Genomic DNA, 17,528 nt, shown 5'->3' with positions numbered 1-17,528 from the left:
CACTGGGAAGTAGCACAGGTCTGTAAATCTAAAGAAGGAACAAAGTAACCCAACACCTATATCACCCTCGTGAAAAAGTGAGACTATTGAATTTAAACTGTACTTATCTTAAACATTATCATCAATGTAGTCTAGTCTTCAACCTTCAAGCTTCCACATGGGTACCAAGTGACGATCTTTGTTTTTCCTCTTTTCCCCCCCAATTTTTATCCCCCAGTCTAGTCGTGTCCAATGACCCTGATTGCGTCCTCTATACAGATTCGACCCTTCACCGCTGACTGAGGACGCCTCTCAACTGACATGCGCCCCCTCCAGTACACACAGTCAGTACAGACTGCATTTTTCACCTGCACGAGTCGAGTTCATACACTTGACGGGCACTGAGTACGGAGGGCCACACCCCCATCAGCATTATTCCTCAGCCCTGTGCAGGTGCCATCAGTCAGCCAGCAGGGGCCGCAGTCGCACCAGTTATGAGGACCTATGATCCGACTTACTTACCCTCTAACCCTGAACAACAGCCAATCGTTGTTCATACTGCCGCCCAGCCTAGTTGGAGAGGCAGAGCTGAGGTTCGATACGATGTATTCGAAACCCCAACTCTGGTGAGCTAGCGTACTTTACCGCTGCGCCACCTGAGCGGCGAAGAGAAAGAAGTTTGTACAATTGTACAATTTGTCTTGAAAGAATTAATACTTAAATGGCTTAAAGGCTCCACCAAACCATAGTGCGATCTTTTATCTCCAAATATCTGGAACGTGGTAAATCTATTCCTGGAGCGACCAGCCTAATGAGGGGCTTTTCAAGGGCTCTTCGAGAAGTCTCTGACCTCAGCTATTCCTGGCTTGCGAATTCAAATACTAAATAAATAATCGTTTTTATTAATACATGTGATTTATTTTACTTATTGAATTGAAATCATCCCTGTCCATATTTCTCCTGATCTAATTATTGCCAGTTCCCCTGCTGCTTGTTCCACACGCCCCTCGTAAACATGTTCTGTCGCCAACATGCCCTCGCAGAGAGACGCACAGCATACGTAGAAACGATCTATGAACTCCGCAAAAACACGACAACTAGCGGAGGAGTCTCGACTAGACAGGAGAGGTCGTAGTTGTACAGTGGCAATAAAGCCCGGTCGATCGACCTCTATCAGGCACAGCCAATTTTTTGTGCCTGTTTAAGCTCCTGGGCCAGGTTGATAGCACAGCTTTGGATTCAAACTTGAGACGGCTGCACCACTTGAGCACCGAGTGTGAACAGACGTAAAGGGAGATCGTGATGGATGCTATATGATTCACAAGTGGACTGTGGTCAGGTATTACAGCAGTGTTGTGTGTATATATCAGTACGTGAAGACATATCATGTGACACATCACACAGGTTCAAAAAGTGTAATTCTGTGTGTAATATTTGGTGGACAACATGTTCGCTTGTGTGCCCAGAGCTATTCGAGACAACTGATTAGAAATCAGCCAATGAATGAAGGCAGCCCTCCTGATCCTCAAAAGCTCTCCGATACGATCTGCAGGAGGGAGGTGAGTATGTGAAAGGAGTGAAGCCATGTGAAGAAAGCAATACACACGTAATAACGACAGAGAGAAGTGCGAGGCATTGAGAGAGGCTGATGAAGACCCGGAGCCCTCCAGGTTCTACAGATTGCCTCTCCTGATTCAAAATAACACCCAGACAAACTTAAGAAGAAAATATAATAAAGAAAACCCAACAACACTCTTAGAGTGAGTTTCAAAACCTAAAAACACTCCACTCAAAACGTGAAGAAGGTCCTCCACCTTCCATCAGAAAGCCACGCCGAGATGAAAGTGTCTGATTTATGTGAGTATTGACTCCTCGAACTGTGCTTAAGTCTTTCCGTAAATCTGTCTGACCTACAGCAGGTCATTTTCAACCTAACACACAATAAAAATACATCTAATCTGGTCAGATTCAGGTCCAGTCAAACCATGGTGCAGACGGTGTTGAGGCTGGGGTCGAAGCGCACCACTTTGCCCTCGATGCTCTTGGTGTTGGTGTTGTACATGGGGTTCTCGAACGTGGCCTGCCCGTTGCTGTTTTCGTGTGCTGAGCAGGCCGTGAACTCGGCTTTATCCGTCCTCCTGCGGTCACAGAGAGACAGAGCCGGTGATGAACACAAAGATTTCAAACATAGAAAAGGGAAACAGAAACGGTGACTGAATGATTGTACCTACCGCTGTTTGTAAAGATAAAATCCAAACCCTGCAGAAATCAGAGCGAAAAAAGGTACGAGAATCGCGACGGCCACTGAGCTGCTGTTTGTCCCCGGTGGAGCATCTGGGTTTTTCGTGGTCTCAGTGATGTTCTGACCTGAGTGATAAAGAAACAAAATGAACTTAATCTACAGTTAAAGTTCAGTATAGCTACAATTATTATTATTATTATTATTATTATTATTTAGGGACAGTCGTAGTTTTTAGAGCTTTGGTCTGTACAATGACAGACCCTGTGCTCTGACCCCAGCTTTCAAACCTTATACTGTACATGTGTATATGTATATATGACAAATAAAAACATTATAAAACATTCAATTTATTCTACTTCCTTTTTATCAACCGCTTTATCTTGGTCAGGGTCGTTCCACCTGGCAGAAATACCCTGCACAAGGTGGCAACCCTTTGCAGAACTTTCGGCCATCCACCATTCTTCTTATGACAGGGTTGTTGTGGGTGCTGCTTGCCTGGAATCACTGGGCACAGTGCAGTTACTGTGCACACGCCGCACAGGATGCCATTCCATCGCAGGGCCTTGGCCACTCCGCCAGACACAGCCCATCATGTCTAAATGTAGATGCCTTACTGGCCAATAGCACCGCAGGAGATTCAAACCCTGGATCCCAGCGGGAATGGGTTTGTGTAATAAAATGCTGTTCCACCTGAGTGCATTATTATTATTACTATTATTATATACATAAACAACAACAACTGACAGTAAAATGTGTGTATGTCTATTTACAATCTGTTTTGATGGTATGGGCCTTTAAAAGAAGGTCCATAAAAATAAATGACTTTTTTTAATCGTGTTGTCTTGTAATAAATATCTTTGGTGCCACTTATAAACACTGGGCACAAAGCAGACTGACCAGGGCATCACACACTTTACCATTTAATTTTAGTGTTGCCATCTACCATTGGAAGAAACACACATGGACATGGGGAGAACTTTTTAATTCAATTATAACTATTATTTATTTATTTTTCTATTCTACTTATTTCAGAAGCTGTATTGCACCTTGTCTCTGCAGGCCGAACTGCCCGTAGTCTCGTCCCTGTATGAAGCCCTGGAACATGTACGGACCTCCTTCATGCTCAGCTGAAACCTGGAGAGAAAATCACAACGTGTTTATAAGCAGTAAAAACTGACACATGAGTTGAAGGATTAATGTTTCATCAAAATTATTTCAGCTGGAGTGTAAAAGTGTCCGATGAGTTTAGTCTTTTTCAATCAATTCATTATTGTTTCCTTCACTTTTTACCCAATCCAGTGTCCAGCGTTTCCACCCCCTGATCAAAGAGGTCTGAGGCTGTGACACTTGTGGTTCCCCCGACACGTGCACAGCTTCTATTCACCTGCAGTATCGCGTACGGAGAGCCACGCACTGCTATCCGTGATAAACACCACATCCCTCCCTATTTCAGATTCCACCACTTGCACCAGGAACCCTGTTTTAGGCATCGTCCCACCCCTGAGGTACACAGCCAACTGTGCATCTGTGTAGGCACCAAGTCGGCTGATAGCAGAAGTCTTAATGCATGTTTATGATCCACGTGTACAAACACGTTGGTATATGTGCAATATTATAAAATTAAAGGATTAGGAAACATACACTACATGGACAAAAGTATTTGGACATTTCATTTATTAAACAAATGCTATTAAAACAACAGCCACTTTTATTAGAAGGCTTCTCACAAGACTTTAATGTATGTCTGTGGGAATTTGTGCCTATTTAGTCAAACAATGATGGCATTTGCATGGCTGGGCACTGATGTTGGTCAACAAAGTCTTAGTTGATGTTCGCACAGCCCTTTGTGGAACCCTTTTTTGCCTCTCTATCTGCCAATCAGGGTCCTTACACACCCACAAGGTTCGGTCATCCTGCCCTAGCAGAACTGTGTCTGCTGCAGGCACTGCCAATTATGCCAGCAGAATATCCTGCTGCGCCACCTGTGCGCCAGGCTTCTTTCTTTAAAAGTTTCTTTAAATCAAACTTTTCTTCACGTCTTTATAGAGCTTGCTTTGTGCACAGGTAATACTTTTGTCCCTATTGTGTAGATAAGAGAATACATTTACTGCTACATAGTTTACTTAAGTACAAACACAGAGTATTTATTATTGAGAGAAAATAGAAATATGGAAAAGAGTACAAAATCATATTTTTCTTTAAGTGCACAGTGTGGGTAAATATAACCCCGGCTTTTTAATGTTGGGTGGATTGAGTCTATATTACATTAGATTTAAAGTTGCTGTTTGAAGCAGCCGTAGTTCGTTTCAGAATCTGTGCACAAAAATGTGATTAAAGTTTCGTTTTGCACCAACAGCAGGAACAAAAACAGAATGTACTCAGGTTCTGTATTTCAGTGTTATGGCACATAACGTTCAGGAGCAATACAGTTCCTGGTCCTGTGACAAACACAGCCATTTAACCAGCCACACACACTCTCTCTCACACACACACACGCACGCACACACACACACACACACACACACACACACACACACACTCTCATTAGACTTGGCCACCCCAAGGCAACACATCAAATACTTGCTCAGATGGGCGTGCAGCTCCTGTCTAGCCATCCTTCATTTTTATGACTGACACAGTTTGGCACAAGGCAGTGCAGCATTGGGGTCAATTTCTGCCCCGTTCTAATAGTTTCTTCCCCGGGCCATAATGCTCCTTCAATACCCAGCTGACCATCCTAACACCTGGCACAGGTTTAAAAGGCCCCAACATACAGTGGTGTGAAAAAGTCATTTCCTTCCTTTCTGATTGACTCTTATACTGCAGGCGTAAAACCACGAGGTGTTTTGTAATACACAGAGTCAAGAAACAAAGATAATCAACTCATATATCACTCCTGGTGACTCAATTAAGCAGTTCACCTCATTTCATTTCAGCCAATTTGGCTAACTGATCACAGCCGTCAAAATCAAGCAGTCACTTAAAGTGTTTACAGAGGAACACTACACCACAATTCCAGAACACTTGTGGAAAATAAAGTGGCCAAAAGTAAAATGACACCTGACCACGAGCTTGTTAAACATTCAATTTCAAAAACATGTGCACTAATACTAAGTCCTTTCCCTACTTTGCAACTAACTGGTTCTGAAAAAAGCTTTAGGACTCCACCAAACCACAGTGAGAGTAATTATCTCCCAAAGAAGTGGTGACTGGACATAACAAGCAGTTCAGTTAATGACGTAGAAGCACTTTGTAGATCTACAATTACTGACTGTAGTCAATCTGTTTCTCTACATGCTTTGGTAGCCCGCTTTCATGCTGTTCTTCAATGGTCAGGACTCTCCCAGGACCACCACAGAGCAGGTATTATTTAGGTGGTAGATCATTCTCAGTACTGCAGTGACACTGACATGGTGGTGGTGTGTTAGTGTGTGTTGTGCTGGTATGAGTGGTTTAAACACCTCACTGTCACTGCTGGACTGAGAATAGTCCACCAACCAAAAATATCCATCCAACAGCGCCCCGTGGGCAGCGTCCTGTGACCACTGACAAAGGTCTAGAAGATGAGCAACTCAAACAGCAGCAATAGATGAGCGATCGTCTCTGACTTTACATCTACAGGGTGGACAAACTAGGTAGGAGAGTCTAATAGAGTGGACAGTGAGTGGACACAGTATTTAAAAACTCCAGCACCGCTGCTGTGTCTGATCCACTTATACCAGCACAACACACACTAACACACCACCACCATGTCAGTGTCACTGCAGTGCTGAGAATGATCCACCACCCAAATAATACCTGCTCTGTGGTGGTCCTGTGGGGGTCCTGACCATTAAAGAACAGGGTAAAAGCAGGTTAAAAAAGCATGTAGAAAAATAAATGGACTACAGTCAGTAATTGTAGAACTACAAAGTGCTTCTATATGGTAAGTGGAGCTGATAAAATGGACAGTGAGTGTAGAAACAAGGAGGTGGTTTTAATGTTATGGCTGATCGGTGTATGCTAGTGTTGTGATGTTATGCAAGTCCCCTGGCTGATAATTTTACTTTAAAGATGAATTGTTATAAAATTATTTCACACTCCCAGCCAATCAGAAAGCAGGATTTTTCATAGCCACAGTATACAGTAAAATACAGAATTAGATCTTTCTGAGGCTGCTCCCATATTAAGGTGTTGCTACCAGACTTGGCCCATCCTGACGTAACCCTCCTATTTCTATCTGAGCTTGGGGCTGGCACTGAGAGCGCACTGACAATGGCTAAGCTGTTTTGGCCACCCCTCGTCCTCAGACATCAGCCAATTAATGTCCATGCAGATGCCCGACCGGCCGATTCCATCGGTGAGAGCCGATTGACTACTCTACCTCAGCGCTGTGCCACCCAAGCACCCTTCCTGAGGCAACAAAACAGCTCATAAACATGCTTCAAAAGGCTGACAAGCAATTAAAAGCACAATAAAAATGATTTATGAGGACTGAAGTGGTGTGGGATATTTAGAAAATGTTCCCAGTTGTTCTTTTTTGCCACTTTAATCAGTTCTGCTTGTTGAATTTGGCCGCAGTAGCCAGTTACTGGAGCAGCATTATTGTTCAGCCTTGAATTACCACGTCGGTCTATTATCTAAACGCGGCCATGAATTACGACTTCCACTGTCTGAGCAAATCAAACAAACAACCACGCTGTACAATTAGATCCTAACCCCACGGGCTCTCCATTGTTCAGGGTTCAGGGCCGGGAGCTGAGTCAGCACGGCTTTGGGTGGAGATCGCGAAGGAGACCATTAACGCTGCGGCAGGAACGCTGGGAATGATACAGATAGCCCGATGATTCTCTTCACTGTAATCTCCGTTATCTAAAACTCCCACATGCTTTTCTGAAATAAACCTATCAGCCTCTGGGGTTTCATTCCTGATGTTTTATATGCTTTACTGCTCGTGTTCCGCCGGGTCTACAGCAATGAATTTCCCATTGACCCCGGCCAACACGCTTGATTTTATGGCGATGCAATTTTAAAGTTTATTTTGCAATAGCCGATACGTCGTCTTTATCTCGGTTATCAGCAGTATAAACAATATTTATAGAATCAGACACACACAACCCATTCCCATAACCCCGCTGCGTGATGGATTATGCGCACACAGATGGGGGTGTAAATAATAGATGTGAGGAATAATAAAAAGAACTCATATTTTTTATTTCGGTCTCACAAAGAGCGCTTGTTTTAATGCTTTTATTTAATTTTGACAAATGTAGTTATCCCGGGACATAACGACTTGCACATAATCCGCATCGTTTTAATACGGCTTGTGAAATGATTTTCATGTTTTGGTAGAGAAATCGAGTCGAGCAAATTAATTTTTATGCCGGAAAATAGATTTTTTTAAAGCCGTTTAGCGTTTAGTACAAAATTAAATCGTGTCACTTTAATGTGAGCAGAACGTAATGTTTAACGACTGCAGATCTTTAATTAGCTGGTATAATTTGAGTAGCCCCAGTCCCAGTGTTTAATATGTAATAAATACAAATTTGAAAACACTGATTAATTTAATTTCAAGCAGTCAGGATCGCTGTGGATCCGATTTCACCCTGAACAGGACGCCAATCCATCTCAGTGCTTGGATTTCATCACAACTTGAACTTGCTTTGGATAAAAGCGTCCACAACATGGCGTAAATATAATTGTACATGCCATGAGTGCTAATAATCTAACTTTCCAGGGTCAAAGCCATGAAAATGACACGACAGTATCTGTTTCAGATTTTATTTATTTATTAGGATTTTAACGTCACTGGTTACACAGGTTCATCAGTCCTGTTCCAGTTCATAAGTTTTTAATATCAAACACAGTCATGGACAGTTTGGTATCTCTAGTTCACCTCATTTGCACGTCTTTGGATTAACCCACACAGACACGGGGAGAACATGCAAACTTCACACAGAAAGGACCCGGACCACCCCACCTGGGGATTTTATTTTATTTAAATAAATCAAGAATGAAAAGAAATAATTAGCTTACAAAGCCGTCCATGGTCCACGTCTCTTCTGTGATCTTGACGTTGGTCCTGTGAACCAGGGCTCTCGTATGGTAGAGCTGCAGCGTCAGACGAGCTTCACTGCTCTTATACACTCCTGCGTGTGAGAGAGAAGAGATCAGCACGTCATTTTGGAATCAAAAGTTTAAATATACTTGCTTAAAATGCACATAATTAAAATATCAGAAATGAATAATGTATTTTATGCTTAATAATGTAAACGTTTGAGTTCAGGTGTATCATTAGAATTGGAAACTAGGGCCGCACTGGCATTCGTGATTAGATGCCCCTTGTGCAGGCACCCCAATTGCCTTCGTCATGTTCCTCTCCCTACAGATATACAGCCAACTGTGTGTCTGTGTAGGTGCCCAACTGACTGATAGCTTGAGATCTCAGCACCCAAGGTTCAAATTATACAATATTATGAAGGTTCATTTATTCTGGGACAGTCGTAGCCTAGTGGGTAGAGCTTTGGGCTATCAATTCAAAGATTGATAGTTCAAATCCCAGCTCTGCCATTCAGCCACTTCTCACAAACTTAATCCTCTCAGCTCCAGGGTCGCCGTGCAATGGCTGACCCTGCGCTCTGACCCCATCTTCCAAACAAGCTGGGTTACGCGAAGAAAGAATTTCGTTGTACTGTACACGTGTACATGTATAAATGACAAATAAAGGCGTTCTATTATAGTCTGTTAAAGTACTTCCTGCTGAAAGTCTTTAAAGTGAAAAATAATAACAGAGCATCTTATTTCGATTGCATAAGTGCAGAATCAGCAGCACATAATCTGGAGATGAACGTGGTTATTACCTGACAGTAAAAGCTCGGTGTTACTGTTGGTCAGACTGACGTTCACTCTTCCACTGCTGGTGTTGAAGTTTGTGATTGTCAGAGTCACCGGCTGCTTGGCACCCTTGTACTCCAACGAGCCCTTCCAGACGTACGCCGGGGCGAACACATCATCGGGAACTGCAATCGAGAACACTTATGCTGTCAAACACAGAGGGGGCTAAATGTACCGAGCCATTACCCCCCCGCAGCATTTAGGATAATTAGCCCTTCACGGTGGTTCTAACAGTACTTGAATGGGCAGGACTGAAAGCTGCAGCGTCAAGCTGAAGCAACCTAAACAACCCGGATTATTCAACATAAAACACGGCGTAGGTTTGACAAGTACTGCCCATGATCCTTTAAATACTGTACATGCTGCACCCTGCTGGTCTGTAGGAAGCCTGTGGTCTGTAGACTTACCGCTTGCTTTTGGACTCGGCGTCCCTTGAACAGGCGCCGTCGCCTTTTCTGCAGGTTTTGAGCCAACTGAAAGACAAATGATAAATGACATGTCTGATTTCTCCAGGCTAAAACAAATACACTATGTGGCCAAAAGTATTCGGACACCTGACCATAAGCTTGTTGGACATCATATTTCAAAAACGAATGCTATTGAAATAGAGTGACCTTTATGTGAATTTTATTCAGCTGTAACAACAGCCACTTTTTTGATAAGGCTTCTTACAAGACTTTAAAGTATGTCCATAAGAATTTGTGCTATTCAGTCAAAAGATAACAGCATTTGTACGACTGGGCACTAAGGTTAATGTTCCAGTTAATTTCAGAGCTGGTCAGTGGTGCTGAGGCCAGGACTCTGTGCAGGTCACTGAAGTTTCTTCAAATTAAACTGAGCTTTTCTTCATGTCTTTATAAAGCTTGTTTGTGCACAGGGGCACAGTCATGCAGGAAAGGGCCTTCCCTAAACTGTTGCTGCAAAGTTGGAAACATATCATTTCCTTTATATAATTGATTTATTACACCTGTTAGCAACTGTTGTGGCTGAAACACATATATTAAAAAATCAGAAGGGGCGTCCCAATACTTTTGTCCATATAGTGTAATACTACACTGTATAATACTACACATGTGAGTGTCTGTATGTGTATATGTATGTATGTATGTTTGTATGTGTATATATGTGCATGTATGTGTATTTATTTGTATATGTGTAGTTGTATGTGTATAAACCCAAATGTGTACGGGTGTATTTATATGTATATTTGTAAATAAATATGTGTGTGTGTATGTATTTGTATGTGTACATGTGTGTGTGTGTGTGTGTGTGTATATACTGTATGTGTGTTTGTGTATGTATGTATATGTGTATGTGTGTGTATGTGTGTATCTGTATGTGTATCTGTATGTATGTATGTATGTATATGTGTATGTGTGTGTATGTGTGTATCTGTATGTGTATCTGTATGTATGTATATGTGTATGTGTGTGTATGTGTGTATCTGTATGTGTATCTGTATGTATGTATGTATGTATATGTGTATGTGTGTGTATGTGTGTATCTGTATGTGTATCTGTATGTATGTATGTATGTATATGTGTATGTGTGTGTATGTGTGTATCTGTATGTGTATCTGTATGTATGTATATGTGTATGTGTGTGTATGTGTGTGTATGTGTGTATCTGTATGTGTATCTGTATGTATGTATATGTGTATGTGTGTGTGTGTGTATACTGTATGTGTGTGTACACTGTATGTGTGTGTGTGTGTATCTGTATGTGTATATGTGTGTTTGTGTATGTATGTGTATGTGTGTGTTTGTGTATGTATGTGTATGTGTGTTTGTGTGTATGCTGTATGTGTGTATGTATGAATTTGCATGTGTACAATTGTACTGTATGTGTTTATACGTGTGTTTGTGTGTGTAGTTGTATGTATGCATGTGTGTGATTGTATACATATATATATACAGTGTATCACAAAAGTGAGTACACCCCTCACATTTCTGCAAATATTTTATTATATCTTTTCATGGGACAACACTATAGAAATAAAACTTGGATATAACTTAGAGTAGTCAGTGTACAGCTTGTATAGCAGTGTAGATTTACAGTCTTCTGAAAATAACTCAACACACAGCCATTAATGTCTAAATAGCTGCAACATAAGTGAGTACACCCCACAGTGAACATGTCCAAATTGTGCCAAAAGTGTCAATATTTTGTGTGACCACCATTATTATCCAGTACTGCCTTAACCCTCCTGGGCATGGAATTCATCAGAGCTGCACAGGTTGCTACTGGAATCCTCTTCCACTCCTCCATGATGACATCACGGAGCTGGTGGATGTTAGACACCTTGAACTCCTCCACCTTCCACTTGAGGATGCGCCACAGGTGCTCAATTGGGTTTAGTCCATCACCTTTACCTTCAGCTTCCTCAGCAAGGCAGTTGTCATCTTGGAGGTTGTGTTTGGGGTCGTTATCCTGTTGGAAAACTGCCATGAGGCCCAGTTTTCGAAGGGAGGGGATCATGCTCTGTTTCAGAATGTCACAGTACATGTTGGAATTCATGTTTCCCTCAATGAACTGCAGCTCCCCAGTGCCAGCAACACTCATGCAGCCCAAGACCATGATGCTACCACCACCATGCTTGACTGTAGGCAAGATACAGTTGTCTTGGTACTTCTCACCAGGGCGCCGCCACACATGCTGGACACCATCTGAGCCAAACAAGTTTATCTTGGTCTCGTCAGACCACAGGGCATTCCAGTAATCCATTTTCTTGGACTGCTTGTCTTCAGCAAACTGTTTGCGGGCTTTCTTGTGCGTCAGCTTCCTTCTGGGATGACGACCATGCAGATTGAGTTGGTGCGGTGTGCGGCGTATGGTCTGAGCACTGACAGGCTGACCTCCCACGTCTTCAACCTCTGCAGCAATGCTGGCAGCACTCATGTGTCTATTTTTTAAAGCCAACCTCTGGATATGACGCCGAACACGTGGACTCAACTTCTTTGGTCGACCCTGGCGAAGCCTGTTCCGAGTGGAACCTGTCCTGGAAAACCGCCGTATGACCTTGGCCACCATGCTGTAGCTCAGTTTCAGGGTGTTAGAAATCTTCTTATAGCCCAGGCCATCTTTGTGGAGAGCAACAATTCTATTTCTCACATCCTCAGAGAGTTCTTTGCCATGAGGTGCCATGTTGAATATCCAGTGGCCAGTATGAGAGAATTGTACCCAAAACACCAAATTTAACAGCCCTGCTCCCCATTTACACCTGGGACCTTGACACATGACACCAGGGAGGGACAACGACACATTTGGGCACAATTTGGACATGTTCACTGTGGGGTGTACTCACTTATGTTGCCAGCTATTTAGACATTAATGGCTGTGTGTTGAGTTATTTTCAGAAGACAGTAAATCTACACTGTTATACAAGCTGTACACTGACTACTCTAAGTTATATCCAAGTTTCATGTCTATAGTGTTGTCCCATGAAAAGATATAATGAAATATTTGCAGAAATGTGAGGGGTGTACTCACTTTTGTGATACACTGTATATATATATTTGTGTGTAAATGTATGTGTGTTTGTGTGTGTATGTGTGAGTAGGTGCGTTAGGCCTACTTCGGCACACAGGCACTTTCCCGCTCCAGGATCCATCAGCCCTGCACACACGATGTTCAGATCCTCCTGTGAGAAGGAAACCAGGCTGGCACGAGTAGACCAGCGTGTAGCCAAGCGATGACACGTCCATCCCCAGCACACTGGCATGTGCCGGGCTCCGTGGCTGCTTACACGCATGGGCTGCATGGGCACACACACACACACACACACACACACACACACACACACACACACACACACACACACAGAGATGAATCAGCTTCCTCCTGAACTGTCAAACTGTGATGAATCACTTCAGAGCTGCTCCAGTGTTATAGTATGTTGAGCTGAAGTGTCTTCAGCAGTAAATTAAAACTACAGCCATTTTTTTCAATACAAACCAAAGTGTGCTCAGCAGTAAAACACGCCAGCCCACCGGCGCCGACATCTCAAGCTTGTGAGTTCGAATCTCAGCTCTGCTAACAGCCTGCCAGGCACCTACTCAGTCATTGACTGTGGAAAGGAGGGCCGGAGGGATTACTTATGAGTGCTGCAATCACGACCTCTGCTGGCTGGTCAATATCGCCTGCATGGAGATCGGTGTGTGACTCTCTGTGCGTGATACGGGTCTCTATATGAACCCGCCTCGAACAGGTGAAGAGAAGCGGTCGACTACTGCACACACGTAGTGGGGGGAGGGGGATGATGCAGATAAAGAACATTTCAGACAGCAGTATATCTTTGTTCTGTGGGAGGAAACCGGCGCTCCCGAAGGAAACCCACACAGACACAGGGAGAACATGCAAACTCCACACAGAAAGGATCCAGACCGCTCCACCTGGGAATCAAACCCAGGACCTTTATGCTGTGAGGCGCCAGTGCTACCCACTGAGCCACTTTGCCGCCCTTTTGCCATATAAACTGTGAATTTACTCTAAACGGATCAGTTTTTAAACAGAACAGAAAAGCAGTGCACAGCAGAGCTGGAAGCAAAGACAGACACGATGGTTTGTATGGTTTCAGCTTAAAGCCTGGAGCATTATTTATTTCTGAAAGAGTGAAAGGAGAGCCAGACTTACGTATGCATTCAGGCCGGGAGCCGCTCCAGGTGAGATCGGGCCGGCACGTCCGCGTGGTGGAGCCCAGTAACAGATACCCGGTCTGACAGTGAAAGCGCACCATGCTGGCCACCTGAGATACGATACACACTTGTAAAGGACTGGTGGACAAACACTTACTTCACATACATCTGAAGAATTCCCTTTCACAGCTTAAAAACACATAGTTTAATGAAATCAAAGGCTTTAAAAGCTCAAAGCCTTTCAAAGTCCAATGAATTAACACACCAGAAGACTTTAAAAGCTTTCAACAAAGAGTAAATGACCGTCATTACTGCAATTCAATCATTTCCACCCAGACGCTTTGAGCTTAGATCATTCAGCTCATTTTCCAAAAGGCTTTATCAGTCCCACCAGGATCTCACAGCCTTTTTTCATCATGGTTGCAGAATGTATCTTGGCTTTCCTTACAATTTGTTACTCCATTTGTGCCACTTTTTTCTGTAAGTGGTTCAAAACACCAGAGTTTACTGACCGGGGTTTCCATGAACCACTGTGACCGAGGAGCTGATTGGTCCTGCATGAGAGGAACGCCGTTCCTGTCTAAGCTTTTGGTTTATGGATGAGGACACGTGGCGCAGATCTGCACAATTTCAATGGTGGCTATACATGTCCCAGGGGAAGCACATGCCACCCCACTTTTCTGACTTTGTCCACTATATGGACAAAAGTATTGGGAAATCCTTTATACATTTTTCATTTATGTTTTTCAGCCAGAACAGTTTGTAACAGGTGTATTAGATTAATTATATAAGGGAAATTATATGTGTCCAGCCATACAAATGCCATCATCTTTTGACTAAACGGGCACAGATTCCCACAGAGATACTTGTGAGAAGCTTCTCAAAATAGTGGCTGTTGTTCTACCTGAACGGATCACATAGAGGTCACTCTATGCTCATGGTCGGGTGTCCAAATACTTTAGGCCACATGGTGTTCAGGTATTGTACAAGTGTATGTAACTGTAGATCCTGCTTGCAGTGGTATCAGGCTGAGAGGATCGGCCTGACGTTTATCAGAAGTACCAGATGGAGGAGGAAAGTAAATTAAAGTTTCTGATGATTTTAATCATGGTCAAGATGTTCTGAAGATTCTTCTTGGTTTGACCTTGGTTTAATAAAGAATTAAAACTTTATTAAACAATATTATTCAAGAAAATGGTTTTAATAATCTGGTTTGAAGGCAAAGCAAAACCAAAGCGTTCAATTTGTTTACTGAATGAATCCATGTACTCATTCGATTGGATATTTAAATTTTCAGCGTTTAGCAGATGCTTTTATCCAAAGCGACTTACAGCTGTGACAGTGTACAATCTAAGCAATTGAGGGTGAAGGGCCTTGCTCAAGAGCCCAACAGTGACAACCTGGCAGAGGTGGGGCTTGAAACGGCAACCTTCTGTTTACTAGTCCATGACCTTAACCGCTAGGCTACAGCTGCAGCAGAATGTGAAAATGAGAGCTCACAGGTCACAGATCATTGAAAACAGTGAGCCGACGTTCTGAAGACAAGTCTACAGTTTTATGAAAAGCCCACTTCGACAAGGATATTATTTTGTCTCATGCCTTCACGCTGTAGCTCCAGCCGACCGAGATAAAAAAGCTTCCTGGCTCTGGGAATATTACAATTGATTGCATTTTCCTCATCCGTGGCTGTGTAATGATGGCACAAACAAAACTGGCACAAGCAATGCTCCAGTAGGCACCAAATAAAGAATGCTAGCCTTCTCTTTTGCCCTTCAAAGCCTATTCCAACACGCCACAAAACAGCCCGACCCGTCTCATTTGTCCCCATTAGCCGGGCACGTCGGGGTGCTGCTGTCTTTTTCCTTTAACGGCGTGTTAATCCGGGTGCCGGCTCTGATCACACCGGCGGAGGTGAGACCTGCCAGCCGGAGATACAGGAAATAATGACTTTCCATTCGGGGGTAATAGGAGCGTCTGATGCAGCTTTCTTCGTATCTCTGCCCTTTAAAGAAGAAACGGTCGGCGCAAGAACGAGTTAACGTGCCGGGATCCGAGAGGCGTGTTGAGAAACCCGCGAGTCTCCGCAGACACAGAGACCTGACGGAGACTGAGGTGGTCGGACACGTCGTGAAAAGTGGCAGTTCCCTCTCAGATGCCGTTTCATTGAATGATCCTGACAAGAAGTCAGTTGTGGTTTAGAAGAAAGGGCGACTGGAGAAAAATCACGACTCACACACACACACCCGAGCCTGGTCTCAAATGAATTCTTATTAATCTTAATAGTTCAGTTCCATCAAGTGGCATTAATCATTTTATAAAACCATGAGAGTTGGAACAATAACAAGATGCTAAGCACAATGTAATTGAATTTTTTATTACCATATGCGGAGAATACACGCCTTAGAGTTTCTAGCAATGACTGTAATTATGCTAATTGGCTAAAGGATTAGAAATTCAGGAGAAACCTCATGCTACAGCAAAAATAATCAGACTTTTGTAATTGCAGTACATAGTGTGGGGCGTGTGGGCTTGGGTCTAGATTTTCCAAGGGGCCACATAAGAAACCCATTACTGGATATTCTTTATTGGAAATCACAAAACTGGTCCTTTGTTGCTTTTGCAGTTTAGCGAACAAAGCTTCAGATGTGAGCGTTCTGCATTGTTCAAGTATTTGTACACCGATCAGGCATAACATTTTGACCACCTTCATAATATTGTCTTGATCCCACTTTTGCTGCCAAAACAGCCCTGACCTGTCGAGGCATGGACTCCACTAGACCCCTGAAGGTGTGCTGTGGTATCTGGCACCAAGATGTCAGCAGCAGATCCTTTAACTCCTGTAAGTTGTGAGGTGGGGCCTCCATGGATCGGACTTGTTTGTCCAGCACATCCCACAGGTGCTCGATTGGATCGAGATCTGGGGAATTTGGAGACCAAGTCGACACCTCAAACTAGTTGTTGTGCTCCTCAAACCATCCTGAAGCATTTTTGCTTTGTGGCAGGGCGCATCATCCTGCTGAAAGAGGCCACAGCCATCAAGGAAAACTGTTTCCATGAAAGGGTGAACATGGTCTTCTACAATGCTTAGGTAGGTGGTAGGTGTCAAAGTTACATCCACATGGATGGCAGGACCCAAGGTTTCCAAGCAGAACATTACCAAAGCATCACACTGCCTCCGCCGGCTTGCCTTCTTCCCATAGTGCTTAATGTTTTGCCTGGTCGGTGTATTTCAATGTGTGTTTAGTACCGTAATGCCGATTTAAACCCTAGATTTGAATTGTGATCCTTAAATAGCTTTACATCTGAGTTGAGTAAATAAATACTTAGAAGTTCATGCCTGGTCAATAGCACTCAGTTCTGTTTGCCAACACATTACGTTGAAGCTGGATACACTCACACACAGGTAAATTGAAATGTACGTAATTTAAAGAAATAGCGCCCCCTTCAAAACAAAAACAGTCCTGGTGTATTAAATGTGTGATGTACATTTATTTAGGTCTGATTTTTAATTGCCACTGACCTCATGCGGGCCGGTTGGGGACAGGATGTGACCTGTGGGCTGTACAATACCCAGATGTGGTATAGATGCTAGAGGAATGTGTGTGCTGGATAATTGTGCGTGTACATGCTGATAAGTGTGTATCTGAAGACTACAGAATGGTCCTACCTTAAATCCCAGGCTGGCATTCAGAGAGCCATACTCAGGAGCGCCCGGGTTTTCACAAGTCGTCCTGGTGGCTTCTACAGACAGATAAAATCATCATCATTAGCTATAATGTCAGTCCAAATGTCACAGATCA

At 43.3% G+C, this 17,528-nt stretch overlaps 1 protein-coding gene across 1 annotated transcript in view; it reads right to left on the bottom strand.

The window, feature by feature from the left end:
- Positions 1–342: 342 nt before the first annotated feature.
- The window catches only part of csmd3a (CUB and Sushi multiple domains 3a), a 323,290-nt gene continuing 306,104 nt past the window's right edge, over positions 343–17,528 (bottom strand). The window contains exons 62-70 of the mRNA XM_062985995.1: positions 17,396–17,469; positions 13,727–13,838; positions 12,669–12,848; positions 9,502–9,567; positions 9,061–9,219; positions 8,237–8,349; positions 3,268–3,355; positions 2,211–2,346; positions 343–2,117 (exon numbers count right to left, since the gene is read on the bottom strand). Coding sequence (XP_062842065.1) covers positions 1,958–2,117; positions 2,211–2,346; positions 3,268–3,355; positions 8,237–8,349; positions 9,061–9,219; positions 9,502–9,567; positions 12,669–12,848; positions 13,727–13,838; positions 17,396–17,469 — 1,088 coding nt within the window. The 3' untranslated portion in view covers positions 343–1,957. The remainder of the gene's footprint in view (positions 2,118–2,210; positions 2,347–3,267; positions 3,356–8,236; positions 8,350–9,060; positions 9,220–9,501; positions 9,568–12,668; positions 12,849–13,726; positions 13,839–17,395; positions 17,470–17,528) is intronic.

Source organism: Trichomycterus rosablanca, chromosome 23 (assembly GCF_030014385.1).
Source record: "Trichomycterus rosablanca isolate fTriRos1 chromosome 23, fTriRos1.hap1, whole genome shotgun sequence".
NCBI lineage: Eukaryota > Metazoa > Chordata > Actinopteri > Siluriformes > Trichomycteridae > Trichomycterus > Trichomycterus rosablanca.
Note: the sequence above shows the minus strand (reverse complement) of the source record. Positions and strands in the feature narration are given on the sequence as shown.